Source organism: Selaginella moellendorffii, unplaced genomic scaffold, assembly GCF_000143415.4.
Source record: "Selaginella moellendorffii unplaced genomic scaffold, v1.0 SELMOscaffold_96, whole genome shotgun sequence".
Classification (NCBI taxonomy): domain Eukaryota; kingdom Viridiplantae; phylum Streptophyta; class Lycopodiopsida; order Selaginellales; family Selaginellaceae; genus Selaginella; species Selaginella moellendorffii.
The window spans coordinates 93415-120249 of NW_003314357.1; the positions used below are offsets into that span (position 1 = coordinate 93415).

The 26835-nt window shown below is 47.7% G+C and overlaps 7 protein-coding genes and 1 pseudogene across 8 annotated transcripts; 5 read left to right on the plus strand and 3 right to left on the minus strand.

Annotated features, from left to right (window-relative positions):
• Positions 1-2919: 2919 nt before the first annotated feature.
• On the minus strand, positions 2920-5818 carry LOC9650423 (DEAD-box ATP-dependent RNA helicase 24). The gene is made up of 5 exons (XM_024663047.1): positions 5310-5818; positions 4022-5250; positions 3913-3961; positions 3363-3852; positions 2920-3308 (listed from the first exon to the last, which is right to left on the minus strand). The coding sequence occupies exons 1-5, from the start codon at positions 5809-5811 to the stop codon at positions 3278-3280; spliced, it is 2301 nt and encodes a 766-aa protein (XP_024518815.1). The 5' UTR covers positions 5812-5818; the 3' UTR covers positions 2920-3277.
• A 69-nt stretch (positions 5819-5887) lies between these two features.
• Positions 5888-8522, plus strand: LOC112341982. Its single transcript, XM_024663048.1, has 3 exons — positions 5888-6004; positions 6070-6176; positions 6245-8522. The coding sequence occupies exon 3, from the start codon at positions 6501-6503 to the stop codon at positions 8421-8423; it is 1923 nt and encodes a 640-aa protein (XP_024518816.1). The 5' UTR covers positions 5888-6004; positions 6070-6176; positions 6245-6500; the 3' UTR covers positions 8424-8522.
• Positions 8523-9204: 682 nt separating this feature from the next.
• Positions 9205-11188, plus strand: LOC9650475 (TPD1 protein homolog 1). The gene is made up of 4 exons (XM_024663043.1): positions 9205-9283; positions 9386-9475; positions 9540-9719; positions 9988-11188. The coding sequence occupies exons 2-4, from the start codon at positions 9415-9417 to the stop codon at positions 10290-10292; spliced, it is 546 nt and encodes a 181-aa protein (XP_024518811.1). The 5' UTR covers positions 9205-9283; positions 9386-9414; the 3' UTR covers positions 10293-11188.
• Positions 11189-11580: 392 nt separating this feature from the next.
• On the plus strand, positions 11581-14141 carry LOC9650424 (glucose-1-phosphate adenylyltransferase small subunit, chloroplastic/amyloplastic). Its single transcript, XM_024663044.1, has 9 exons — positions 11581-12169; positions 12240-12536; positions 12644-12913; positions 12970-13149; positions 13220-13320; positions 13388-13499; positions 13562-13660; positions 13716-13835; positions 13913-14141. Exons 1-9 carry the CDS (start codon positions 11891-11893, stop codon positions 14027-14029), a joined length of 1575 nt encoding a protein of 524 aa, XP_024518812.1. The 5' UTR covers positions 11581-11890; the 3' UTR covers positions 14030-14141.
• A 117-nt stretch (positions 14142-14258) lies between these two features.
• LOC112341981 lies at positions 14259-16916 on the plus strand. The gene is made up of 7 exons (XM_024663041.1): positions 14259-14392; positions 14453-14684; positions 14744-15716; positions 15776-15872; positions 15927-16062; positions 16123-16251; positions 16316-16916. Exons 2-7 carry the CDS (start codon positions 14469-14471, stop codon positions 16496-16498), a joined length of 1734 nt encoding a protein of 577 aa, XP_024518809.1. The 5' UTR covers positions 14259-14392; positions 14453-14468; the 3' UTR covers positions 16499-16916.
• Positions 16917-17377: 461 nt separating this feature from the next.
• Positions 17378-19606, plus strand: LOC9650476 (CBS domain-containing protein CBSCBSPB3). 2 transcript variants are annotated; one of them, XR_002990782.1, is made up of 12 exons: positions 17378-17514; positions 17899-18036; positions 18103-18181; positions 18228-18341; positions 18389-18455; positions 18507-18612; positions 18668-18726; positions 18778-18833; positions 18883-19010; positions 19065-19141; positions 19187-19290; positions 19336-19441. XR_002990782.1 is itself a non-coding variant. In XM_024663042.1 (12 exons), exons 1-12 carry the CDS (start codon positions 17493-17495, stop codon positions 19537-19539), a joined length of 1140 nt encoding a protein of 379 aa, XP_024518810.1. In that variant the 5' UTR covers positions 17378-17492; the 3' UTR covers positions 19540-19606. The 2 variants fall into 2 exon arrangements, 1 of the variants encoding a protein (XP_024518810.1); XM_024663042.1 differs by having other exon boundaries at positions 19201-19290; positions 19336-19606.
• On the minus strand, positions 19552-20924 carry LOC112341990 (annotated as a pseudogene).
• A 2365-nt stretch (positions 20925-23289) lies between these two features.
• On the minus strand, positions 23290-25025 carry LOC9650426. Its single transcript, XM_024663101.1, has 3 exons — positions 23906-25025; positions 23761-23853; positions 23290-23711 (listed from the first exon to the last, which is right to left on the minus strand). The coding sequence occupies exons 1-3, from the start codon at positions 25011-25013 to the stop codon at positions 23293-23295; spliced, it is 1620 nt and encodes a 539-aa protein (XP_024518869.1). The 5' UTR covers positions 25014-25025; the 3' UTR covers positions 23290-23292.
• Positions 25026-26835: the final 1810 nt, after the last annotated feature.

The following is a 26835-nucleotide window of genomic DNA, read 5'->3' on the forward strand; positions in this document are numbered from 1 at the left end:
ATACATATGTTTGTACTTGCTTGCCATGCCACATGGTGACATTCACAACACTTTATTATGTACTAGTTAATAACTAACAACACAATCTGGAAAGTACACCTTACATTCACAATTGTAAGTGGTTTTTAAAGACCATACACTTAAATGCTATAGAATAATACTCAAAGTTTATTTGTTAAAACAATGATTTTACAAAAATAATTGAGACTTGTAAAGAAAAATAATAAAAGAGGTCACTTAGACTTCTCGGGTGGTCATCTAGCTTAGTACTATTCAAGCCTAAAGACACTTAACTTTGGAAGTTTAATGGGATCTAGTGCTATAGTCACAATTTGAACCCATTCTAAAACATTTCACACTCCCCCTACTCTTATAGTGTGGGACAACTGATCCAAAGCTACAATGTACCTCCACAATCTTGTGTTCTTAGGTGCCAAAAAACATGCCCACAGAATGTGTGTACCTCCCCAACATTTCATGAAAACCACACATTTTGGGACCTAAAACACACCCTACAAAATGTGGGGTACCTCCCCAACATTTCATGAGGACCGTGCGTTTTGTGCCCAAAAAAATGCTTGGTGAAATCTGGGGTACCTCCCCAACTTTTTGTGAATAATCACACATTTTGGGCCCTAGAAAAAGCCCATGGAACACATGGCACTTGAAAAATCTTGTGTTTTAGGCCTCTAACTTTCCCCTCCTTTTTTTTCCCCTCCCTTCCTTCCATACCATGTGGCAGGCATGTAGGGCCTCCCCCCCCCCCTCCCTCATGCACACGCAGGCTGAGCACCTTCTCCACACACTTTGTCCATCACATGCTAGGTGGGGGCCCCTCCCCTTTCCTGCCGTGTGATGCTGGCCCTTGCCAAGTAGCCATGCTGCCCCCCAGGCTTGCCTCCCTTGGACACCAGAGGACCACATTGCTGCCTCCCTCCCCCTCGCTTGATAGGCATGCAGATGTGGTCCCAAGGCCATGCCTATAGACGGCATAGCACAACTCTACCAAACATTGGAGTGGGTGCTAGGGAAGCCACATTGAGGCTCTCTCTGCAGCTGAGAACTTTTATCGCCAGATGCTTTATCTTATGTTTGTCATGTGATGGTGTTATAGACATGGTTTTGTCATCATTTGAGTAAAGTGGTCAACAAGTTTCAGTAGTTGGTTGCACATGCTAAAGCTCAAGATGTTGAGGTGATCTCTTATGAGACGAGATGGATGCACCTTTCTCATTGGTGCATGGGATTCTTTATTACAATAGCCGTGTATATTTGCCATGGATGGATGTGTTAATTACTCAAGTTTTATTTTGCTATTATGATCGTCCAGAGGCCGGTCATTTTGGGGGGAAAAGACAAGATAAGCCTTCGGAATCATGGTAACCTGCCCCAGAGGCCGTGTGGCGGATGTGCCGGGGTCAGTGATTGATGGGGGTGGTTCGTTGGGTTTCGGGGGGAAAAGACGTATGAGTTGATTAAATACAATTTTTTTGGAGGAATATGAAGGCTGATATCCTCAAGTATTGTAAATCATGTGAGCTTTGTCAACAAGTAAAGGTGCCATGGGAAAAGCCGAAGGGACTTTTGGAACCTTTACCTATTCCTCAGAGCTATTGATATAATATCTTTATAGACTTCATCACTTGTTTGCCATGAACACAAAGGCAAAAGGAGTAAATATAGGTTATAGTGGATCAGTTGACAAAGTATATGCAGTTGTTAGCTCTATTAATGCCTCAAACTTGGCTACGGTCTATTTGGAGAAGGTTTTTCTTAATTTTTGTTTGCTAGAGGACATCATTACTGATCAAGATTCAAAGGTCATAAATGGATTTTGGAAGAGTTTTGCAAAGGCTATGTAAATGACTTTGAAACTCTCTAGTGAAGATCATCCTCAGACGGATGGGTAAACTGAGTGTGTGAATTAGGTGGTGGAGGATATATTATGTTGTAACGTTGGTTAAAAGCAAGGACAATGGAATTTATATTTTCCGTTGGTGCAATTTACTTACAACAATAGTTAACATGATGGAACTAAACTAAATCTTTACTTTGCCATGTTTGAAAAGCATCCCTGAACAATGGTGGAGTTGAGATTACATGTGAGTAAAGATGTTTAAAATAAGCTTAATTTAGATGCAACTAATCTAGCCACAGAACTTGATGAGATTCTGATGGTGTGCAAATAAAATTTACAAGCAACTTAGGATAGAACAAAAAAGTTTGCTAATAAATATCACCAATTCTGAGAATATAAAATGGGTGATCTCATCTTTGTGTAAGTGATCTTTCCATCAAGTGAGTAGCAAAACACCTTAGTGCTTTCATGGACAAGGAAGAGTGACAAACTTTTCTATCAATATGTTAGTCAATATAAAATGCTAGAGCACATTGGTAAAATGGCTTATTAAGTGTGCCTTCTGGTGAAACTCACAACCATTCATATGCTATTAATCTTAGCTGCAAAATTGGATCTTGAGTTCTTGGGACTGTCTTACACCACAGTTGTGCTATGTTGCCAAAAACCACATGTATGCAACATACAATGATAGTGTCCGATTACGAAGCCTGCAATCACATCAAAGACACCAACTATGCCATTTGCATGTTAAGGATCGTCCTCTGTTGGGCTCTGTTGCTTGAACTAACTTTTCCATCTCTCAAGGCAGAGGCTGCAAAACGGTTGAGAGTGTGCCTGATGGAGCCACACGATGTAAGCTCACTGCATTTGTTTTCCAGCATTGTTTCAAGGAGCAGTACGAGAAGTGAAGACCAACAAGGACCATGAAAGCTCTGGTTTCTCAGTTCCATCTCCAGATGGAATGAGGCTCTTCCCACCTCAGCATGTAAGAATCGTTTGGGAGTTTAAGGGTTTCCGTGATGCTGAAGAGTTATTGGACAGGGCTTATTGATGGTGGATGACAAGCAAACTTTAATCTTGAACATATAGTTTTTGAGCTGTGACTGCAGGAGAACATGTTATATAACTGTCCTTCCATAACGCTTTCTTGAGAGGACGCAGCTTTCGACATATATGTACGCCTTCCAGATACAAGGTGACAGCCATCGAATCTTGAATCTTTCTCATTGGTGGTACAAGCGTCTTATCTCGACCCTAGCCTCGCTCAGGTTCTCTGGTTTGGAGACGAAGTTGAGACCATTCCTGGCTCACCAGATGAAAGCGCTTGGATGTTGCCACCATTCTTGGCATGGCTAAGGACACATGCAAACCAGCGCTTGGAAGTTCATGTCCGGCGAAAAAACACTTTGTACCGATTTACGTATCAAATCTCCTCCTCTGGTGTTGTCTGTGAAAACCATATAAGCATGTTGGAGCACAGTTGATATCAGATATAACTCACCTCTTTTGCTGGGAGTCCTTGTTGGAACTAGGAGGAGAATTTGTGTTTGTAGAAGCCGCCACAAATCCCCGTAGAGGAGGTGTACTTGTTGTAGAAGCGGCCACAAATCCCCGTAGAGGAGGTGTACTTGTTGTAGAAGCGGCCACAAATCCCCGTAGAGGAGGTGTACTTGTTGTAGAAGCGGCCACAAATCCCCGTAGAGGAGCACTAGCAGCAGCGACAGATCCCGGTAGCACGGTGTTTGTAGCAGCACCTCCAGCACTCGATGACGCAGCAACGAAGCTGTCCTTGAAGCGTGTCATCATTGACGATGATGGGCTTGAGCTCGCTGCTCCCACTCCAGACGACTTTCTAGCCTGATGGACAGGCGCAGAAGGATTGCTCGAGGCATCCCGGCTGTAGCCAATTCCCAGGCCGTAATCAACACCACGAACTCCACGACCTCCACCACCACCTCCTTTTCCCCGTCCCCCACCTCGGCCTCCTCTCCCTGAATGAAACAAACAAGCACATCACGTCTCAAGCCTTGACTTCCACTTGTTTTCTTTACCTTTGCCACCTTTCCTCCGCCCTTCCCGTTGGGCCCTGAAGCGTCCATCCTGCTCAGAGAAGAAAGCACCAGTTAAGCGAAGTATAGAAAGAATAAAGAGAAAAATTACCTTCATTGCTAAGTCCATAAGCTCGCTTGGAACGTTTTGCCCGGCGGCAACGAAGCCGTTCACGAGGTCTCCGGCAAAACGAGCCTCTTTCTGCGCCACCAAAGTGTAGGCAACTCCCTCCTTGTCACCAGCACGGCCTGTGCGCCCAACCCGATGGACATGAGTGTCCATGTCCTTTGCAGTGTCGTAGTTCACCACGGTTTTGATAGACTTGATGTCCAGCCCCCGCGCAGCCACGTCTGTTGCAACTAGAACGTGAAACTGACCAGACTTGAATCCCTGAAGAACGTCCACCCGTGACGCTTGATCTTTGTCCCCGTGTAACGCCGCAACCTTGAAACCGCTGTCCTGGAGGTGTTTTTCCAGCTCTTCCACCCTCACTTTGGTTGAAGCAAACACGAGCACGTCCCCCGCATCCACCATCTGCGGAAGCTTGCTGAGCATCCACTGGAGTTTGTCTGCGTCGGTTGCGACGATTTGAGCTACTTGTGTGACGTCCTCGTTGGCTCTGCCGACTTCTCCAGCAGTCACACGCACGGGAGCCGAGAGAACTTCCCGTGCCAGAGTCTCGACTCTCCGAGGCATTGTTGCCGAAAAGAGAAGAGTTTGGCGGTCGGGTCGAATCTGTCCCACGATGGACCTGATTTGAGGCTCGAAGCCAAGATCAAACATCCTGTCGGCCTCGTCCAAGACCAGATAAGTTGCCCGGAACATTGTCAGCGCTTTCATCTTGAGCATATCAATGAGCCTTCCCGGAGTTGCCACAACTATTTCGCAGCCTGCCTTGAGCTCCTTGAACTGGTCGAGCTTGGACATTCCACCAAAGACGCCTGACACCCGGATCCCATAAGGCTTCGCAAACTTTCTCGACTCGTTGAAGATCTGCTGAGCCAGCTCTCGCGTAGGAGCACATATCACTCCGATAGGACCCTCGCCTTTACCCAGCTCCTCCTGATCCATGATGTGCACGATCATGGGCAGGACGAAGGCAGCAGTCTTGCCTGATCCAGTCTTGGCAATGCCGATGATATCACGTCCAGACAGAACGATCGGAAGAGCCTGGCATTGAATGGGTGTTGGGTTCTCGTAACCCTGCTTGGTGATGGCACCCATAAGTAAGCTGTCCAAGCCAAGCTCTTTGAACTGCCTTACGGGCCGAGGAACATCGAAGCCAGATGTTCTTACTCCAATGGACTGTCGATAGCTTGTGACATCCTCTTCGCTCAATCCTGGAAGAGGAACACAAGAAAACTTTGTTATAGGCAGAAGAAAAGATCTGCTACGTTACCTGAGATTGAAGCGTCCTCCTCGTAAAAATCCTTGTCGAAAGGAGCGTATTGGAGCTGGCTATGATCCAGAGGCGCGAGCGGGTCGATCTTCTTGCGATCCGCAGTGATAATGGCATTGTCGTCCGAGTCGTAATCCACCATGCCTTTCTCCACGGCTCTGGCAGCGGCATAGACCTCCTCGTCGGAATCATAGCCAGCGTGAAGCGCCTCGGCAGCCAGAGAGAGTCCAGCATCACGGCGAGCTTTGAGGAATGTCTCCATCGGATCATCCTCCTCCTCCTCCTCTTCCTGGATCCTGGAAGGCTTGCTGCCGGGTGTAGGGATCCTACTTACCTCCTCGTGAATGCCCTCCATGAATGCGTCGAGAGGATCCACTTCGTCCTCTCCATTTTCCCTCTCTGGCGCTGCTGGCGCTGCTGGCGCCGACGGCGATCGATCCTCCTCGTACTGGATGCTGTCCAGATCGTCGCCATCGTCCCATCCCAGCCTGCTGCGCTTCATCCTCGCCTAAAGAGAAATATATTTTAGGGTTCTTGAGAGCAATCTAGGTAGGGCTTTGGGCGATGGCTATGGCGTCGATACGAGCTGCGCAGAGAGCGGCGCCGCTGTTCCGGCAACGCTTCGTCTTCACGCAGAGCAATCTGGGGGCGGGCGCAGCGCTTCGAGCTTCCAATGCGGCTATCGCGCGGCTGAGGTAGAGCTTTCTTGTTTTGCTTGAGTGATTATGGTGAGATTGGGATTGTTCTTCCTTGGCGGCAGCACCACGGAGCAATCTTTGGATACTATGCTTCCCAAGCACAGCGCCAGGGCTGCTTCTCGCCTCGTCTCGTGCATTTCAATGGGCTCCGTGCGTCACGGTGCCGAGGGTGAGCAAAGTTTCTCCTTTGGTTTCCTTCTTTTCTAGATCATCAATGGAATTCTCTTGTTCGCGCAGGCTATTTCGTGCGCTACGTGAGTCCTTACTGAGGCTAAACCGGTACGGAAGAATGTGTACGTTAAGGTGGGTCAGCATTTTGTTTTTTCATAAAATTTTTAAAAAAGGTTTGGTCTGTTGCAACTTCTTCCGCTGTTCTTGACGAGACTTTGCTTTGCTTTTGTGAGACCTGTGGACGCCGCCGGCCACCTCCGCTCCGCCAGCCCGGTGGACGAGCGCCGCCTCTCCTGCATGGGCTTTAAAGTGGAGGAGGAGAATGGTGCAGGCTGGGAAGGAGAAGCCAAGCAGGAGACCACCAAACCGAGCGCAGCGGCCCATGATCTGGCAGGATGGCATGGCCGAGGTGAAGGAGACGTTCCGGAGGGTGGCATTGGTGAAGCACGCTGGGTTCTCGGTGTGGGATGACCCGCGCAGGGGTCCAACGCTTGAGAAGATCTTACGGTGGAACAGGCAGGCCAGGAATCTGTCACAGGTGCCAAAGTCACTTCGAGAGAAAATCCCCGTCAAGGTCCTCAAGGAGATTCAGAACAACCGCTCGGTCACTGGCTACGTCTCTCAGACACACCTCCAGAACGTCAAGGGAATGTGCCAGCGGATCCACTCGCAAAAGTCGTTCAACGAGCGCCGGAAGAATCTCTACGACCCGACCATGTATCCAGTCTTCGTCCGCCGTCCTCCCACTGTGGCTTGCCTCATCGACACGTCCGAGCTGGACACCAGCCCGAGAAACATGCACTCTCACTTCCGGAGCCGCAGGAGGCCTTACTCGTCCCCCGCGTATGATCATATGGCTCCGCTCTCCTACACGCCTCAGCCGTTCAAGCTGCTCTACGATATCTCAAACGGTTCGTATCCAGTGTGCTCGTTCGCCAAGAGGCCCAGGTCCGGAGCTGCGGCACTGCCTTCCTCGACCAGCTGCTACGGTCGAATGTTTAACAGGTCTGCGTCTGCGATGGCCAAGAAATCCGTGCTGGACATTGCAGAGGCTCTGGAGAGGCAGCGGGGATCGTCAGCTCCTACTGGGAACAGTCACCGGCAGCACAGGTCTCGAAGGCCGCCTTCCGTTTCATCGCCGTCGTCGTCAGCAAGCAGCACACCCAAGAGCATCACTAGGGGATGGCTCGACTTTAGAAGGAACAATGCGCAGCAGCAGGAGCAATCGAGCAACCGGAGCAACAGCAACGAGGGGGAGAGCAGGCCACCGTCAAGGTGCGCAAACCGGCCACCTTCCAGCAGATCGTCGTGGAGGATCAATCTGGTGGAGCGTCCGACGCTGGAGGATCTCTCAAACCGCAGCACCTATTCGGACTGCGTGTCTCTCGATTCTCTTGGGATGCCGGTTCTCTTCTCCTCGAGAGCAGCCGACGAAGCAACCAAGCCCAAGGTCTCGGTTCCAAAGCTACGTTTGAGAGGTGGCAGCAGCCCGAGGAAATCTCAGGTGACATCCTCAGCGCTCAGTATCGTGGAGCACGCGGAACAGAGCAAGCAGATCGAGCTGTGCAGCGGCGTTGCGACGTGCTCGGAGGACGAGGAACTTCGGGTATCATTTCAGCAGGAGCAGCAGGAGAGGCGGCCGAGACCATCCACAGCCAACGTCCCGCCGCTGGTGAATCAATCCTCGGATGGAGAGTCCTCGGAATGCAACTGGCGGCCGCAATCGGCATCCAATGCAGTGGGTCGCAGGGGCTCGAGGGTGACTTTCGCATCTCCAGTCGAAAGCAGATGGGATAGCAGCAACAAGTCTCGCCTCCGCAGCAGCATTGATTCTCCGGGAGAAGAACTTGCAAGCGGCGGAGAAGTGGAGGAGGAAATCCTGCTCGAGGAGGAGAAGGAGGAGGATGATGTGGTGGTGGTGGGAAACAAGGAGGAAGAACAGGAACAACAGGAGGAGAAAGAGGAGGAGCGGGCCAATAGCAGCAACGAGGACGTGATAATCAAGCACTCGTCCGACCCGTACGTGGATTTTAAGAGCTCCATGATGAGCATGATTGAGAGCGAGGGGCTGGAGATGGAGGGAAGCAGCAGCCAGGAATTGGACGAGCTCTTCCAGTATTACATGGATCTCAATCCTCGAATGCACCATCCCATTCTAGCTCGAGTCATCCGCGACATCAAACAAGAGTTGGATGACCAGCGAGCCCAAAGTTCCAAACTCTCCCCCTCGTCAACTTCGATCTAGGTGTCTTTAACGTTATTTTTTTCAATCAAGTGGTATTTTCCTTGGCATTGTGTATATAATGGATTGTCATAGTATGGCATTAGTCTTTGTTTGATATAAGTAAGACTCACTGACTGACCCAGTGACCACAATCTTGGCAAAGTCATGATCGGGATCTTGGATAATGATAATCGCATGTTTAAAGGCATTAGTTTTTAAGGCTGGCCGACCGTGGAGAGAATCCAGGCATGCATGCTTGTGATTAGCTTGTGATGGCTTAGCTGTATTGGTGGCACTTGGCATATTCTTTTTTCTCCTTTCCTCTACCGCATAGGTTCGTTATGTGGATTCATGAACCGGACCACCGGGCGCCCATGGCCGTCCATTCGTCCGTCCCTGGCACCCATCCATCCGTCCGTCCATCCAGCCGTTATACGTTCTTCCCCAGCGGTGAAAGTGGCCGGGGAAGAAAGGAAGGGCTCTAGAACGGTTAGATGGGGGAATATCCGCGGTCACATTTTTACCACGAGGGGACGTGACACGAAATTTTGCCTCTCGGTTAACGTGTGAGATTTTGTCAGGGTTTATGTTTATGACTTGTGGGTGCAATGCCGCAAATTCTTTTTTTCTTTTACGTGAAATACGTTAACGACCACATCCGCCGTCGATCGTGCGGTCGGATTAAAGGGCCCAAGTCCGAGAGTGGGGCATTGTGTGTTCTTTGCGCGAGGGAGGGCGTGGCGCGGCGCGGGCGAGTGGGAGCTAGCGAGCGAGCGAGGCGGCGGCGGCGGCGGCGACGACGCGTAGGCTAATCTTCTTCTTGTTCCTTCTGGCGCCTTCGATCAATCATCCATCGCGCGCACGCGCGCGTCTGTCCTAAGGTGAGAGATTTCACTATCGATCGGCGAAATATCCTTCGATTTCTCCCCATTCTCTCTTCTCGCGTGTTTCTTGATCGATCGATGGATGCCCGGTTCTTGCAGGCGATACAAATTTGCACATCTCGTGCATCATGACCGCGACGATACTGCTCACTTGTGCGCTCCTCCTCATCGGCTGCCGATATTTCGGAGGTAAATCGCGCAATGTAGCCCCGGATCTGTGCTCGGCGATCCTAATGGACGTTTCTCTTGGCAGGAAACGCATCGCGGAGTGTCGGGAAAGATCCCGCCTTCGCTCTCTCGGGCGAGGCCATTCATCACAGGCTGGAGACAGGGTCCTATGGTTCATCTGACGCAAGCTCTGGAGAGGGAGATGGAATTCGCGCATCGGAAAGCCACAAGCTTGCTGCAACGTCCCGGAAGCTACTTGCTGGAAGTAAGCCTCTTCTTCTCTCTGGATTCCTTCTTCATGACTATAGATCATCGGGCTGTGTGTCAATGCATTATAGATTATTTATTCTCTTTGGTGTGATCGATGCTAGTTGCGTCGCGTGCGACTTGGGCCCTCTTTCCTCGGCGACTCTTTATCTCTGCCTGTGTGCCTGCTTGAATGATCTTCATCGCGATCGAAGCCGGGAATGTTTCCCTCAATGTGGTCGATTCGATTCTAGCGGAACTAATTCCTCGCCTTTGGACATTGCCAGATTCGTGCACCAGCAAAGACATTAGCATTTCTCAAGGCCGCGACAGCTCGTCGTCTGGGATCCCGCAGTACGTTGTCCAGATCGTGAATACCTGCATGTCCGACTGTGCGCCTTCCAACATCCACGTCTTCTGCGGCTGGTTCGCTTCGGCGCCGCTTGTCAATCCCAAGGCCTTCCGGCGGCTGAATTACGACGACTGCCTTGTGAACGATGGGAAGCCACTGAGACACGGCGAGATCATCCGCTTCCAGTACGCCAACTCCTTCATGTATCCTCTCCGGTTCAAGTCGGCCAAGTTCTGCTAAGGATCAGGTGCTTTGGAGAGATGGATCCAGCAGCGCAGGGCAGCAAATCTAAAACTAGGAACCAAGGAATTCGAGCACGGACGACAGCTTGTATAGCCAACTAGGAAGGAAAAGGAAAGGGGCAGCAGAAGAATGACTTTGGTGGACAGGACATTTGGGACAGCAGGACAGGACAAGGAACATGACATGGAGCTGTGCGTGCATTTTGATTGACTCGAGAGGATTTCCAGGATACGTAGCTGTAGAGCTAGCTCAGAGATTTTTTGGAAGACGATGGAGGCAACACCGAGCAACGAGGCCAGGCCGAACGAGAGTGAGCTCTCTCGATCGAGACACTCTGCATTGGGACTTGACGACACTCTCTCGGTGTCACTTTGGCCACTTTGCGACTACGGTACATATATATAGAGAGGATTCGACGGGCAGCCAGCAGCAGCAGCAGATCGGCGGCAACACCCATTGAAGTGAAGATCGTCTCGTCATCCGGCGATGGATCAGCCAAAACTTAAGAGGTACCTACATTGTTTCGCTTTGTTTCTCTGCTTGCTGAGCTCTGCGTTTGAAGTAAATACATACGACCAGCTAATAATCTCTGCTGTGATGTCCATGAGTGACGAGCGAGCGAGAGAGCGCTGCGAGAGCGTCTCCTTTTCGCTGCAATTGATCATCGACCCGATCGATCACTCCAGGGACTAGCTGAAGTGAGTGATAGCAGCGACTGGTACACCATCAATCGAGCTCGGTGGTAGTAATGGCCGCCGTGGTGTGGTGGTGGTGGTGACGCTGAGCGATTAAAAAGAAACCACAGTCTGGGGTCTGGGCTGGATGGATGGACTCTGCTATTTGTCCTAGCTATCAGGCAAGAGAAAAAATGGGACGGTCTCTCTTTAAATTCCTTTTCTTGCGGTCCGGGACTGGAAGGAATCTGATGGAACTTCCCTATCTCGGCCATTATATCATACAAACTGACCTCTCTTGTGTGTGTGTGTGTAGTGGCTTTCGTATCGTACCCAGCGTTACATCACATTGTTTCATTTTCTCCAACTGACTTGGTTGGTTTTTTTTTTTTTTTCACACTGTACTCTTATTTATAACAGTAGAATACACATCCGATCCACTTCTACTATACACTTGTTTGGGGTCAACATAGCACGACGCGTCCACGTCGTATCTCTGCCAGCTTTGACTGCGCTAATCATAGTTTGAACTATTCTGGGATACTTTTTAAATTTGAACATTTTGGAGGGAAAAATCTCTTTTGCCTGTGTTTCTAGGGTTAGGGCTTTGAGGCGCCTCTTCATTTTCCCAAGAATCTCGCCAGGGGATGGATGATCGAGGGCAAGGTGATGCGGCGAGGGAGGAGGAAGCAGCAATGTGGTGCTCGGCGCCACAGTGTTAGGGTTTTAGAGATGGATCCTGGGGGACGATCGCCGTGGCAGCGGCGGCAGGCTTGATAGGGATGCGCCGCGCGCTCGAAATTTTTGCCCTCTCGTGGAAGCCGCGAATGTGAGTTGGTTTGATGAAAGTAGCGGCAGGTTCTCTTCCTCTTCGTGCGCTCCGGGTGGTTTCGTCCTCCACTAGGAGGCCCCTCTGGTGCCATGCTATCGACGGCAGGATTCACTACGCAGATTGTCCCTGTCGCCTCCTGTTCTTCGTCATTGCAATCATCCAGTGCTAGTGCTTCCTCGTCCTCGTCTTCTAAGCTCCCGTTTGTGAGGTTTGGGAGGCAGCAAGAGTTTTTTCGGCCAATGTGTTGTCAAAAGAACTTTGATGGTTTTGAATGCGGTAGTAAATGGAGTTGCTGGAAGAAGCGGATGAGATTGACAAGGGCAGCCAGGGACGAGTCTTCTCCTTACCTTGAGCCTGATGCGCGCTCGGTACGTCCAGACTTTGCTAGTTCTTCTTTTGGTTTCTCACCATTTTTGGTCGATCGATTCGTGCATGCAGAGTGTTCTTGCCGTCATCCTGGGTGGTGGTGCCGGAACCAGATTGCATCCGTTGACCAAAGAGCGCGCGAAACCAGCTGTGCCCCTGGGGGCCAACTACAGGCTCATCGACATTCCCGTGAGCAACTGTATCAACAGCAACATTCCCCGGATTTACGTCCTCACGCAGTACAACTCAACGTCTCTGAACAGTCACCTGTACAGGGCCTACGCTGGGAACATGGGAGGCTTTAGAAACGATGGTTTTGTGGAAGTGCTTGCGGCCGAGCAGAGCTTAGATAATCCTGACTGGTTTCGTGTAAGTCCACTCCTTGGCACAGCCACACACGACTTTTCTTCTTAACTAAAGGTAAAAATAGGATTCTTTCTTCGTTCGTGGATTGACTCGTGCTGCTGCTGCTGCAGGGTACAGCCGATGCTGTCCGGCAATACCTATGGATTTTTGAGGACCAGGACGTCATGGAATTTTTGATCCTAGCAGGAGACCACTTGTACCGCATGGACTATCAAAGGTTCATTCGGAGCCACCGTCAAACCAAGGCAGACATCACTGTTGCCGCTGTTCCAGTGGAGGAAAAAAGAGCCACGAACTTCGGGCTCATGAAGATCGATTCAGAAGGGAAAATTACCGAGTTTGCTGAGAAGCCAAAGGGTGGGATACTTCAGGCCATGAAGGTGCGTGCATCTTATTTGAGTTGAATCCTCAACGTCGCCTTCGGACATTCTTACAGGTGGACACAACTATCCTCGGTCTAGATCCTAAGAGAGCTGAAGCGTTGCCATATATTGCCAGCATGGGTATATACGTTATCAGCAAGGAGGCGATGTACAAGTTGCTGCATGAAAAGTTTCCAAATGCAAACGATTTTGGCAGCGAGATTATTCCTGGAGCGACCCAGCTTGGCATGAAAGTAAGTTTTTTTTTCTTTTGTGTCTCTCTCAAGCCTTTGTGATTTTTTAATCTTTTGTTCTACTTTCTAGGTACAAGCCTACCTGTTTGATGGATACTGGGAGGATATTGGCACAATCGAGGCTTTTTACAATGCCAACATAGGATTGACTAAGAGCCCTCCTGAATTTAGGTGCACAAGTTTTCAAGGTTTTTCTTATCAATACTTGACGGGACATTCGTGGAATTTTGCTTCTCAGTTTTGATGACAAGCATTCACCAATATATACGCTCCCGAGGTGCCTACCACCCTCGATAATGCACGATGCGGACATCGTGCAGAGCATCATTGGAGAAGGCTGTGTCATTCAGGCAAGTAAAAAAGTATCTAGAGCGTGCTTGAATAACTTCTAACAACTGCTTCTCTACGCCAGAATTGCAAAATCTACCACTCCGTGGTCGGCCTGAGGTCCCGAATTGCAGAGGGTGCGGTCATCGAGGATTCTCTTCTTATGGGATCGGATTTTTACGAGGTGTGTTTCTAGCTTTTGAGTGCTTGCCGTTACGAACTTTATCCGGTTTCTCCAGCAAGAGGAGCGCCGAGAACATCTCCATTCCCATGGCGGCGTGCCCATTGGCATTGGCAAGTACTCTGTCGTCCGAAAGGCTATTATCGATAAGAACGTTCGAATTGGTCGGAATGTGAGGGTATGGACGGTAAAGAAAGCTGTTGACACACATGACCTTACTTTCTTCTTGGGCTGGACTGCTTTTTCTTTTTTCAGATCATCAACAAGGATAACGTGTTGGAGGCTGCAAGGGAAACAGAAGGCTACTTCATTAAGAATGGGATTGTGACGATTATCAAAGACGCAGTTATTCCAAACGGTACAACGATTTGAGCTGAATTCGTCGCATCTGATGCAAGTACGTACATAGTGTGTATATTGGACGAGGAGGACGAGTGTTGTCTGTAAATTTGTGTAGCCAATGAATTCGTTTTCATTTTTTGTTTCTTGGTTTTTTTTGTTTTTCTTTCTACTGTCTAGAAGAGTATTTGTGTTAGCTTAAGTTTTTTCTTTTCTGACGAAGACGAGAATGATTGATTGATTGAATAAGAGCAGCAGAGCAAGGATATGTTTCCACGTGACATATGCGTCCGCCAAAGGTGACTGCCACGTACCGGTTGTCTCTCTCTTCTCTCACAGGTATGGCGGCCGAAGGCGAAGCAACAGCCCTCGTCGCCGGCTCCTCCTCCTCTCAAGGTACTGTGGCTTTCTCTTCGTTCTTGCGAGCATCATGTAGTTACTGCTAATTTTTGACAGGAGCAGCCTCGGTGGAATGGCGGTGTTTGGCGTGGTTTTCACTGCGCCATCCAAGGCCTGGGTTCCACAGGAGATGCATTTAATGACGAGCCAGAGCCAGAGGAAGCTGGTAGCAACGATTGCAAGCATTGGGAGAAGCAGCGGTGGAGTTCATGGTTACAGATCGCGGAAAGGAAGGCGGAGGAGATCACCTCGAAGTGAGAGTGGAAGCGAAAGTCAAGATGAAGCGTTGGTAAGTAAGACTCACTCGTTCTCTTTCGCCAGGTTTTTACTTTATGTTCTATTTTACAGCAGCAAAGTGCATGCGTTTCCAACGAAGGAAATGGAAACGCGAGAGTGACAAGGAAAACGTCCAGTCGCAACAAACGGGCATCCAAGGCAGAAGAAGGAGAAGGGAGTCAGGGGTTTGATTCGCCTGTTGAGGAGGTGATAGCACCCGTGGCTGTGACAATTGTCTCGGACCCCGAGCTCTTCGAATCAGTTTCTCAGGAGCATCATCAGGCGAATGACGACGAGAATGAGCAAGTGAGTTCGAGTGTGGCCGCAGTGGACGAGAACACCTCTGCTGTTCAAGAGGTGGAAGATTCATCGGTTTCTGAAAAAATTGTGGAGCAAGTAGCAGAGATCCAGACGCAAATGGCCGAAGCAGTGCACAGAGTTGTCGACGAAGTGATCCCGGGGCAGGTGACACAGGCCGCGGAAGTGCTGGTGGAGCAAGTCGCAGCACTCTCGATGGTCGAACAGGTTGCCAAGGTGACTGAACAGGTTGCCAACTTACTCTCCAGCGATGGCGAGGAAAGCCTGGAAAGCGATGACGAGTTTGAGGCCTACACCACGTCTGATCTGCCTGAGTTTCGGGGTATTCGAGGCCTTGAGAACTTCACTGTGCTACAGGACGACCATGGGGTAATGACCGTGATTTACGACTTATATCTCTACATTCTCAAGAAGCCGGGGCTGGATTTTGTACTAGGCATGTTTGCTGCGCCAGTGGCCGTAAGTATGTTCTTCACGCTGCTCTATCTGCCTCAGCTTCAGGGCCTGGATTTTGCAAGCAACGTGGTTCAGTATTCTTCGTCATCGAAGTTTTTTGAGCACGGCCTGGAACTGGACTGGGAGGCTGTGTTTCGGGTGCTCATGTTTAGCATCTCCTTGTCTACAGGACTCCAACCAGAGTTGACACCACTCACTCCTTACACGCTCGTCGTAGCCAACATAAATGCTCTGGTTGCGCAGCTCCTGTTTGTGTTTCTCAGCGGTGCAGGTGCTTTTCTCTCTTTTGCAAGATTTGGTCCCTGAAACTTGTTTTGTGAATCTCGGCAGTGTTCGCGAGATTGTCCCAGCCGTCACAGCCGATCCGGTGTTCCTCTGTGGCATTGGTGAGCCCATCGACTGCAAAAAGAAACGGTCGTTCTGTCAGGTAAGCTTGAAGGCAACTTTTTCTCTCGACTCACGCTTCCTTGACTGTGGGCAGAGTGTTTATGACTCGTTACGTTCTGGCTGGACCTCAGCCTTGTGAGCTCGTCGATGTCAAAGTTGATTTGAGCTACAAGTACAACACCATCACCGGAGCAGGAACTTACTTTCGAGCTCAGCAGTCCTTGAAGCTGGTATGTTCAGTTGTTTTCTAGCTAGCCAAATGAGTCTTTGGGTTAAAGCACTTGCCACAGATTCGTTCCGAGGTTTCGTACCTCAACCACGGCATGCTGGTCCGCCACATAATCGACGAGTCGAGCCCTCTCAACAAGCGAACTCCGGAGATGCTCAAAAAAGAAGATGGAATCTTCACGCTGAGCGTGGTAGAGTAATTTACGAAGTCATTTGTTTCTCGTTTCTAATCGCTTGCCTCGCTAAAATTTGCAGGTGGGACTGGAGCGAAGCTCCATGCAATCAGTGTTTCACGCACAACACTACTCCATGGACGACGATCACGTAATCTGGGATGCTGAGTTCCAAGATATGATCTTGATAAGCAAGAAGAACATGCGTATCGTGGATCACTCTAAGCTCAGCCAGTGGCGGCCGGTTAAGATCCCTGATAGCTGAGACACTGTACAAGTTCACAAGAGAGGTATGGCAAACAGGCGTAGATGGACCTATTAGTTCCATCTATTTGATATCCTTCTGCACTGGAGCTGCGAGTTTTCTCAAGTGCTGGAAGGAACGGTGCTTGATCCACTGCCGATCGTATGGCAAGAAGCCGTGAACGTTGGGATCATACCTGCGCAGCACAGAGAAAGCACAAGTTCTACTCAAACCAATTCCAGGAGGAAGGCGAGCAAAGTTACACAAGAGCGCTGATATCTTTCAAGCCATCGATGAAGTCGTAGAGATCGCCAATGTCGTAGCAGATGCTGGTGAGCTCGGGATTGAGATCCTTGAGCTTCTTTTCGTACATTGCGCATACACCTTTGAGAGAAAAGAGCGAGAACTTTTGGATTGGAATCGATCATTGTTTTGGTTTTTCGTGCTCTTCTAATACCTTCCATGCACAGTGGGATGGAATCGAATTCCAGGTACGTTCGGCTGCTTTGATTCTGGTTTTGCTGGACCAGCAGCAAGATTTTCTTCTTGCTAGACATGATCGTCTTCCTTCTCTTCCAAAGAGAGACGGTTCTGTGATTCAAAGAGGAAATGGCGCTGGCGAGATCGCAGCCGTCCAATCCCTGGACCTATATACCGCCCGATCCATTCAAAGCTGGGAATAAAAAATTTAGGTCGAGGGAGGAGGAGGATGAGCGGCATTGTGGCGGATCCAGTGCGCAATGCGGCAGCCGCGATGAGCAGCAGGATGGCGCCGGATCGTGGCAGCACCGGCAGCATCGGGCGTAATCTGTGAGCTCGCGATCGCGATCGCGATCAATTCGAGAGAACTCACTCTTGTTGCTCACAGGTCGGGGCTAGGGAGGCGCAGTGTGGCCAAGCTGAGGCCCGCCAAGGCTCTGATCATCCGCGACAGCTCCTCGGTCGCGGATGCGTGCCGGCGCATGGCGGCCGCTCGGATTGACGCTGTCTTGCTCACGGATTCCGACTCTGTGCTATGTGGGATTTTCACAGACAAGGTACTCACTCCTTCGTTCGCCCATGCGATGCTAGATAGGACATGACGAGCTAAAGTTTAAAGGAAGGTGGTCTTGTCTAGAGCTTGAGAAAGAGGCTTTGCTTGCGGTGCTATGTGCAGGATGTGGTGGCTAGAGTGATTGCCAAGGGTCTTAAGCCCGAAGAAACCTGTGTGTCCTCAGTTATGACCAGGAACCCAGTCTATATTGCCAGTGATGCGCTGGCCGATCATGCCCTCCGGAAGATGATTCGAGGTTTAGCCAAGTTTCTTCCTTTTTCACCACCTCAAATAAACGCGAGGGAGAAGAAACTTACATTGCACTAGCTATAGCTAGCTTTTGGCTTTGAGCTTTATCGTCTTTATGCTGACTTTTTTCTGTCATCAGGGAAATTTAGGCACCTGCCTGTTGTTGACAATGGACAAGTTATCTCTCTCGTGAACATGAAGAAATGTTTGTACGATGCAATTGTTACGCTGGAGTGGCATATGGCAGCGTCATTTGCTGCTATGCACCCGGAAAAGGGTACGTGCTTCTTCTTTTTTTTTTTTCGTTTTCGATGCTGCTGCTATAACTGGCCTTAAAATGCAGTCTCCGCAGCGTCCATTGAAGCTCTCCGGGATCAAACATTTCAACCGACGTTAGGATCTTTGATAATGCAATCTTTCAAGTAAGTGAAGGTTGCTTACAGCTCTCACATTGAACCTTAACTGCAGTGCAGTCACAATCTGTCCGAATGAAACGGTGGATACGGCCACAAAGAAGATGCTAGAGTTCAGCAGCGACTATGTTATTGTAGCTTCTGGCAGGAATCCAGTGGGCATTTTCACGTAAGCCATTAATCTATTATCTTCCAACAAAGCTGAGAAACTTGCAGGTCGAAGGACCTGCTAATGCGAGTTGTTGCTAAAGGCCTTTGCCCAACCTCCACAACCATTGAAAAGGTTTTGCTTGAATCTGTGTCCTCTTGAAACTAAACAACCGTGTGTGGTCAGGTGATGACACGGAATGTGGAGTGTGCCTCGTTAGACACGGCAGTCGTGGATGCCCTGCATATCATGCACGACGGCCGCTTTTGCCACTTACCCATTCTGGACCAAGGTAAGCATACGGGGCCGGCTTGTGTGATTTCGAATACCACTCGCACTTTTTGCAGACAGGAACGTGGTTGGATGCGTGAACGTCATGGCTCTCGTGGAATGCGGCCTTGCCAGTGTAAGCCAGAAGCTTCCAAGGGGCAGAGTTGATTATTGTGTAACGCTCCAGGTTGAGGAAGAAATTGTGAAACTGGATGCATCAAACTCCGTTACCACAGCATGCAGGTAACAAAAACCTCGATCTTCTCTGTATATAATCGTTATATGGTTGCAGCGACGTCTCTGCAAACTTGACATCCGAGTTGATTGCCGTGAAAACTGTCTACCCGTCCCTGTGGCTAGCAAATTTCTTCTCCTTCAAGGTAGAAGACCCGAAAGGCTGTGTCCATCGCTTCACTTGCGGTACCTTGGTCTATCCGCGTCATCATCGTCACTCTCATATCTTGTGTCACGCAGGGACGCAAAGCCTTGAAGAGGTCCTTGCAACAGTTTCGGTCCGGATTGGCTGCGAGGACGAGAACCTCCAACTCTTGGTAAATCCGGTGATAGCGTCGAGTCCATTGATTTGATATATCCAGGTTGACATGGGCAGTACAAAGACGATGAAGGCGACTTGATACTTTTGTCCAGCGACAACGACTTGGCGCTGGCCGTGGCCTCCGCAAAAGCTTACGGAATGAAGGTACAGTATAGCTCGAGTTTTCAAAGCTAAACTTCTTTCTCGCAGGTATTGAGGCTTTACGTCGACTGCCCACACACGGCGGGCAAGCTGTGCAGATGGAAATCGCTTCGCAGGACGGTGATTGCATCCATTCTGGTGATCGTTGGCCTTGGCTTCCTCATCCATGCAAGACAAACTGGCAACGAGCCATGGAAGCTCGCCTGGAACCGGGTTGTCAGCTTTAGGCAGCAGCAAGAAGAAGATCTGTGACATCACTTGATGCTATAACAACCGTATCTCCTTCTTTGACGATGTCACTACCTGGTTTAAATCCCAAAAGCTTCGTTGACAGAACAGTAGCTCAAGCTGACCTCTGGCTTCTCCAGCGTGAACGATCAGAATACCATAGCAAAGTCGGGCACTTGTTGTGATTCAAAGCTCACCTCTATGGCGGCACAAAGCGAACATCAGTACTCCTGTTGCTTTCCAACTCGTTGCTCTCGAAAGTGACGAAGTAGCGCCAGTGCCTAGACACATTTCCGTATCAAAAAATCCCTCTGTGAGCGTAGAAAGAAAGTTGAAGTACCTTATCTTTGCCTCGTGGTGTGCCCGCGAGAGATAACGCATGCAACGGTGGCACCGCGCCTTCCTGCAACACCATTGCTCGGTGCTTGCTACTGTTGATGCAGAGATGGAGCAGAGCAGCCGCGGCATTCTCTTGTCCTCGCGGGGAGCCCGTCTCCACCACCTGGACCAGCGCGATGATGCCTCCTTCCTCGGCGATGGACACTCTCCCTTCTGGCACAGTTGACAGATTCGCCAGTATGGCAACCGCTTTGTCCACCATGCCCCACCAGCGGCCTGATAGCTCCAGCTCTGACCATCCTCGGCTTGTTGTCGTGAGAGGTTGAGAGGTTGAAGAGCCCCGTTGCTGCGTCCTTCTTGCCACCGGGGCTGCCGCTTGCCAGCAGTTCCACCAGAGGAGATATCGCACCCGCGGCACCGATCACTTCCTTGTTGTTGTCCACCACGGAAAGGTTGAAGAGCGTAGCGGCAGCGTTCTCCACTGCTGCGCTGCTTCCCGCTTTCAACACCCTCACCAGTGGATCGATGGCACCCGCCCGGGAGGTCTCCGCCTTGTTGTTGTCGTTGATGGAGAGGTTCAAGAGAAGCTGTCACGGCGATTTCCTGGGTATGCTCGTCACCATCGTCTAATAACGCGATCAGCGGCCTCACGGCACCGGCCTCGACAACCAATATCCTGCTCTGCATGTCGTCTTTAGCCAGCAGGGAGCTCCAGCAAACGGAGAGCTCAAATCAATCACCAAGTTTGTAATGAGTTGCTCGAAAGCCTGCGACATCTCACCACTTCTTGTCACCCTGTCCTGAAAGCTGTTATGTCGTCTGTCAAGCTCCCGTAAGGAATGAAAGCGAGAAGCTCGCCCCAGGGACTTGGTTTGCCTGTAGTAGCGGCCACTGGCCGCGTTCCTTACACAGCCCACATTTTTCTCAAGAGCAGCAGCCTCAGGAGTAGTTGGAGCAACGTTGTTTGCTTGACACCAGCTTGTGATGAGTGCCTTGACCGTATAGTTTGGTATCAAGTTGTCATGTTGCAAACGGTTTACCAGGAAAAAACCCAACTTCCGTGGTTTCATGGCAGATGTTACTGGTGCAAATTGGTTGGCTGTTCAACAAGTGTTTAGAGGTGATAAAAGTTAGCCATTACAAAGTAGAGAGAAGAGTTGTGAATTTCATTGGGCAAAAAATGTTAACGAACATTACTGATGCATTAAATTTAACTTCCATCACGAGTTTAAGCAGTTTTGTCAAGAATGGATGGATGCATCAACTAAAGAGCAGCGCAAGGAAAAAGCAAAAAAGATGCATATATAATGGCATAAAGGAGATAAAGTGCCAATTGAATGCCTTCCACAAATGAAATGTTAGTTTGCATGGTGGGAAGTTTGAATGTTTTAGTGGGGTCATTATACTCTCCATGTAAACTTTCTCTCATTTTTTTTTCTTGTTACATTCAAATGTTGCATTTTTCCTAAGATCAACCACTCGATGACATAACACTTACACCAATAATTAATCTTTCTGAAAGCAAACATTAGAGTTGGAAAGCTTCTGAAGCAGGGAAAGAAAAATTGTTCTTCTATGAAGCTACATTCTTCGACCTCACTAGATCTCTTGATCAGTCATCGAAAGCTTTGGCTGCACAGAAAGCAAATTTTGCTGGTACAAGTCCGAACTTAGACAAACTTTGAGAGTGGGTTGGTAGAAAGACAACACTAGCAGTAGGGTCAATGTCTAAGATGGTGGAGGAAATTGTTGTTGGAACTTCTATAAAATCAAGTTATGAACCACTCGAGGACATAAGGACAGCCCATATGAAGCATCGACAGACATTTGATGGGCCAAACATCACTCCTTCTAACTCTCACCATCCAAAGCGTAGCACATGTGATTATGGGATGAGATTTAGATATATTGTCACTGTGGATCCTTAGAACATTGGGGATAAATGGGGATAAAATAGCCACTAAAGGCTCTCTCATCAAGCAATTGCCCCTTTTCCAATTGGCTTAAGGGGAGAGAAATAAAGTGTGTTATACAGAATTTAACTACCATTTTGTTTCTCGACATTAGAAAAGAACTAAGGAACATGGAGTAAAGGAGGTGCCAGTTGTTACACAAGTGAGTCTAGTGCCAGAGGTTGAGAACGATATTGCTCGTGAGCCAATTTCTCATATCAATTGGGCAATTTGAAAAGTCAGGGCCAAGATCAATGCACGTTGCTCCAGAATGATTGGGAGTAAAGGTTAGTGTCTCACATTTGTGCGCTCAAGTTCAAGTTCTTCAGCAGTGCCATGTTTCTAGGGCTGTCGAGATCTAAGGGTGAAGAGCCACCAACCAAGCTAGATTTACTGTTATAGAACTAATGTTACTCATATAAGCCGGATTCACAACTCAATTATTTTGAAGCTAGATTTTGTGCCAGAGGAGTGGCCAGTTGAGTGAAGTTGCAATCTTTTGAAAGAAGAGATTGAAAGTCTAGAGAGAGTAAGTTTCCCATTAAAGACTTCCTCAAATGTTGCTATTGATATTGATATGCCACCAGTCAAGCTAGATTTACTGTTATAGGACTAATGTTACTCATACAAGCCGGATTCACAACTCAATTATTTTGAAGCTAGATTTTGTGCCAGAGGAGTGGCCAGTTGAGTGAAGTTGCAATCTTTTGAAAGAAGAGATTGAAAGTCTAGAGAGAGTAAGTTTCCCATTAAAGACTTCCTCAAATGTTGCTATTGATATTGATATGCCACCAATGTCAACACTAGACCGGCATACACGACCAAATAGGAATGGGAAGGCTGAAAATATATAGGTTTTCCATTTCATGCGCAAGAGAAGATTAAGTTGGCAAAGGCATTGAAATGCACAATCACAAGGATAAACTACATCAGTGCCGTGGCTAAGGAGTTTGTTGTTGTGACTGAATTGTCAAAGGGTACAAGCTACACTGTCAGAATCTACAAAAATCCATCTTGTACCTATCCAGATTTTACATAGAGGGAGAATAGGGGAAAGGTATATTTAGCCTGCAAGCACATTTATTACATTTTTATGCAGGAACTTATGTAGGAACCAAACAAGCCTATAGCACATATAATTTTTACCATTTATCTTATAGTAATTTACTATAAGATAACTATAAAGCAGAACCTAAACACTCTATGTGCTAGGGCTAAAGTCAAGTTGAATTTACTATTGTGGGAATCAAGCAAGATCCACAGCTTAATTATTTTAAAGCCAAATTCTGTGCTAGAGGAGTGGCTAGTTGAGTGAAGTTGCAATCTTTTGAAAGAAGAGATTGAAAGTTTGAACAAAGCAAGTTTCAAGCTAAAAACTTCATTAAATGTTGCTGTTAATACTACTATGCCACCAATATCAACACTAAACTTGCATACACAACCAGATAGGAATGGGAAGGATGTATAATATGAAGTTAATATAATGTTAAATACAAGTAAGCAATTCAAATGGACTCTCACTAGAAAAGCTACCAAGTATAAGATTTTGTGGAGTCCATCCTTCAACTTGTGCATTCCATGCAGTGGTAGTTTTTTCATCCAACCAATATATATGAATCACCTCCTCCATTTTAAGCCCCCAGTCTTGGATGTTATGGCATACTTTCTCCATCATGTTACCAAGAGTGTTCTGATCATTCCAACTGTACTTGCTCTCAATCAAGATAAAACAATCCTGTGGTGCCTTGCTTCTGCATATCTTTTGTACCCTTATGATAGCGTCCACATACATATTCTTCTTGAGAGAGAATATAAAAGCTTTAGGATCCCCAGCCATAAGCTCTAACGACTCTGCTCTTGATGTTGGTAGCACCTCTGGCTGACAGATTGTCCAATCTAGTTCCTCTGCATGTAACAGAGTTAAAGCTAAAGATCAAATACCCACAAAACTTACCAGGTGGCAAAGGCAATTGAAGATTTAAACCATCCAGGTAGTCACTTAAGCTTGAGTGGGAAGGTATGATGTCCCTGAGCTTGAATTCTTGACCTGCAAAAGGAAAAGAGGAGAGTGTCTGAACATGCAAGAGCATCAAGCTTACCGCCATCCAAGTGTGTTTTCAGCCAAAGCATGAATGTGAACCCAAGGACGTCTGAGTCCTCCTTTACAGCCCAGGAATCGTTTGTCAAATCGGGCCATAATCCTTTTGGGATGGAGTCGGCCAGTGCCAAAGAGTAAGCTGCAATGGGAGAGTACCTGACACGCGCATTTGGAGCGAGACCCGAAAACACCTTGCATGCTTTCCGTGGGGGACGTGTGGGAGGCCCTCGCTCTATCTCTACCAAACCCACAATACCTTGACCTTCTAAATCACCCCAAGTATCTTCAAAGCGCCCGTCCCATACCTTGTCTGCACGTCTGACGATAGTTCCAAGTTGGGAAATGTAGATGGCCTTCAGCATCAGACTAGCTTTAGCACCTGGAATGACTCTCTGCATGCGTTCTGGACTGCCTTGAAGGTCAATCTCTGAGTTGACAAACAGATTTGATGCGTTCTCAACCAACGCCCTGGCTCTTGTCACAACTAATCCCTTCTGCAGCTCCATATTGAACTTCTCCAGTGGGATCGCGCCAAAACTTCGTGACACCAGCCCCTTCAAAAGGAATGAGACAATCCTCGGATTGCCTCCAGCAAAGCGGAGGACCTTCTTCCACTCGTTGCTCAGTTCGATGCGTGCCCCTTGGCGAACTGAGCTCGCCACCCGGTCGAAGAATTCCTGAACGATGTCATAGACGTCGTCATTAGTCAAGGGCGGGAGCGGAATGTAAAGCGTTTGCGCCCTCCTGGCGAGCGATGCTGCAGAATACCGTGTGGTCGCTGCCGTAAACAGCACAAGCGTGTCCGAGGCACGCTTGGATGCGAACCAGGAGACGTATGCAGAAAACATGTCCTGTAACCACGTCGCCTCCCCAACCTTCGAAGCCCTGTTTGCCTCGTCAAAGTACCATGAAAGAAAAATCCTTTGGCCTGTAGGAAAGCCCAAACCCTGCCTGATGAAAGCTATAACATCGTCGAGTCTCAACTGATGCTTCAGACCTGGAGCTCCCTCGTCTAGTTTCTGGAGATGCATCATATTCTGGTGTATCCACCCGACTAACAGCCGCATGAAGGCACCGTAAAGCCATAATCTGCTCGTAGTGAAGACCATCCTCACGCTGCATAAAGTAGCACACCTCTCGTGGGACGAATGACATGAGAAGATCCAGCCCGAAATTTCGGTTTGCTGAGACCATCTTCTTTTCTTGGTTCAAGAGTCCTCCATACCCTTGGTTGCTCCTCGTGCTTCACGGAGATGGTAGCCGAGAACACCCGCAGAACCTCATATACGTCCACTCTACCATCAGAAAGGTGAAATTCATGACCCTCTGCCCCATCTATGTCTTCAATGAACTCTACAAGCTCTTCCATTTCTTCATCATCCGCCATACGCCGCCGCTAGATCTGCACCGTTGATCTGTATGGCTTGAGTTTAGGGCACCACTCTCAGCAAATTGGTATTGTAGAAGAGTTATTTCTTTAACCACGTCTTAGCGAATAAACCACATTTTAGCAAATAATCGTGCTGATGTTTACTCTCAGCCAATGGGTGGTGGCCAATTGCCTGGGGTGAGAGAAGAAGGTGCTGCCACACTGTTGACTGTGATTATGTTGTGGAGTGAGGAATGCATGTGCTCAATGATGTGGCAAAAAAGTAATCAAAGCATTTGAGTTTAATCCTTGCTCCATGCATTTGTAACACTGAAGAATAGACCTCACAAAGTTAATATTCTTTACTTTTAGACTTTGTCTGGCTTTGAGTAATATTAATGTTCTTAAATCTTGTTCTCTATATTAATAAAAACTATTCTTAATAATACTTCTTTGATTTTGTTTGAGTCTGGGTAATAATATATTAGTGTTCTTAAGATCTTAGTATTCTAAATTTTCTTATGCATTAACATCTAATTATTAAATATATTTTTAGCACTTGTTCTTTTACTATTTTATTATCTAATATATTAGTGTGCTTGAATTCTTAATGTTAGAAATTTGATAATATTCTTGGCTTATACTTTGCATCTAATATCTTTAAAAAATATCTAGTCTTAGCAATTCATTTTGTATTTTTTTCTCTTAAAATCTAAGTGTTCTAAATATATTCATATTCCTAAAAGTTCTATGTTCTAATATATATATATATATATATATATATATATATATATATATATATATATATATATATATATATATATATATATTTATTTATTTATTTTCTTATTTATTTATTTATTTAAAGAGAAAAAAATTGAATGACAATATTGATTTGTACTTGTCCAGGATTTGTCTAGCATTAATATTTTATATATATTCAGAAGTTTTACATTTGCTGGACAATACTAGTGATATCATGATTTTGTCTTTTCTCACTTCGTTTCCCCTTGATGAGGATTAGATTTATGCAAAGCTGTGCCTCAAGCTCCAAGTCAGTGTTCAATGTGAGCTTCTAGACCGTCTTCTTACATCAACAATCTTGCAGAATGATCTGTTTGAGCAGGTTTTGAATGAGCATTTTAAGCAGATTGAGACTAGTTGACGCAAGTTAGGCAATTTTCCAGCCTGTCAATCTGCACGTTTGGTGGTTTGAGCGTCCACTCCTTCTTCATGTATTTTACTGTCTAAATTCCTCACAGAATCAGACAAAAGAGGAATTGAGAGGCAAACACGAGACACAAACGTGAATGCATCACATCAGCATTCTTTGTAATAAGCAATGGCTTCTAGCTTACATGTTTGTGCTTCTCTCTCCGGTTTTTTTCTTGTCTTTCTCGTACTAAATTATCTTCCAATTTATTCTTTCCAGGCACTATCGAGCTTAAACGGCTCGAAGACTATGATGGCATCTTGGTGCTGTGCTTCCAGATGCACTGATCTTTGATCTTTCAGTCGTATGTTCTTTCATGTTTAGCTGGAAACCTTGTTCTTACTTTTTC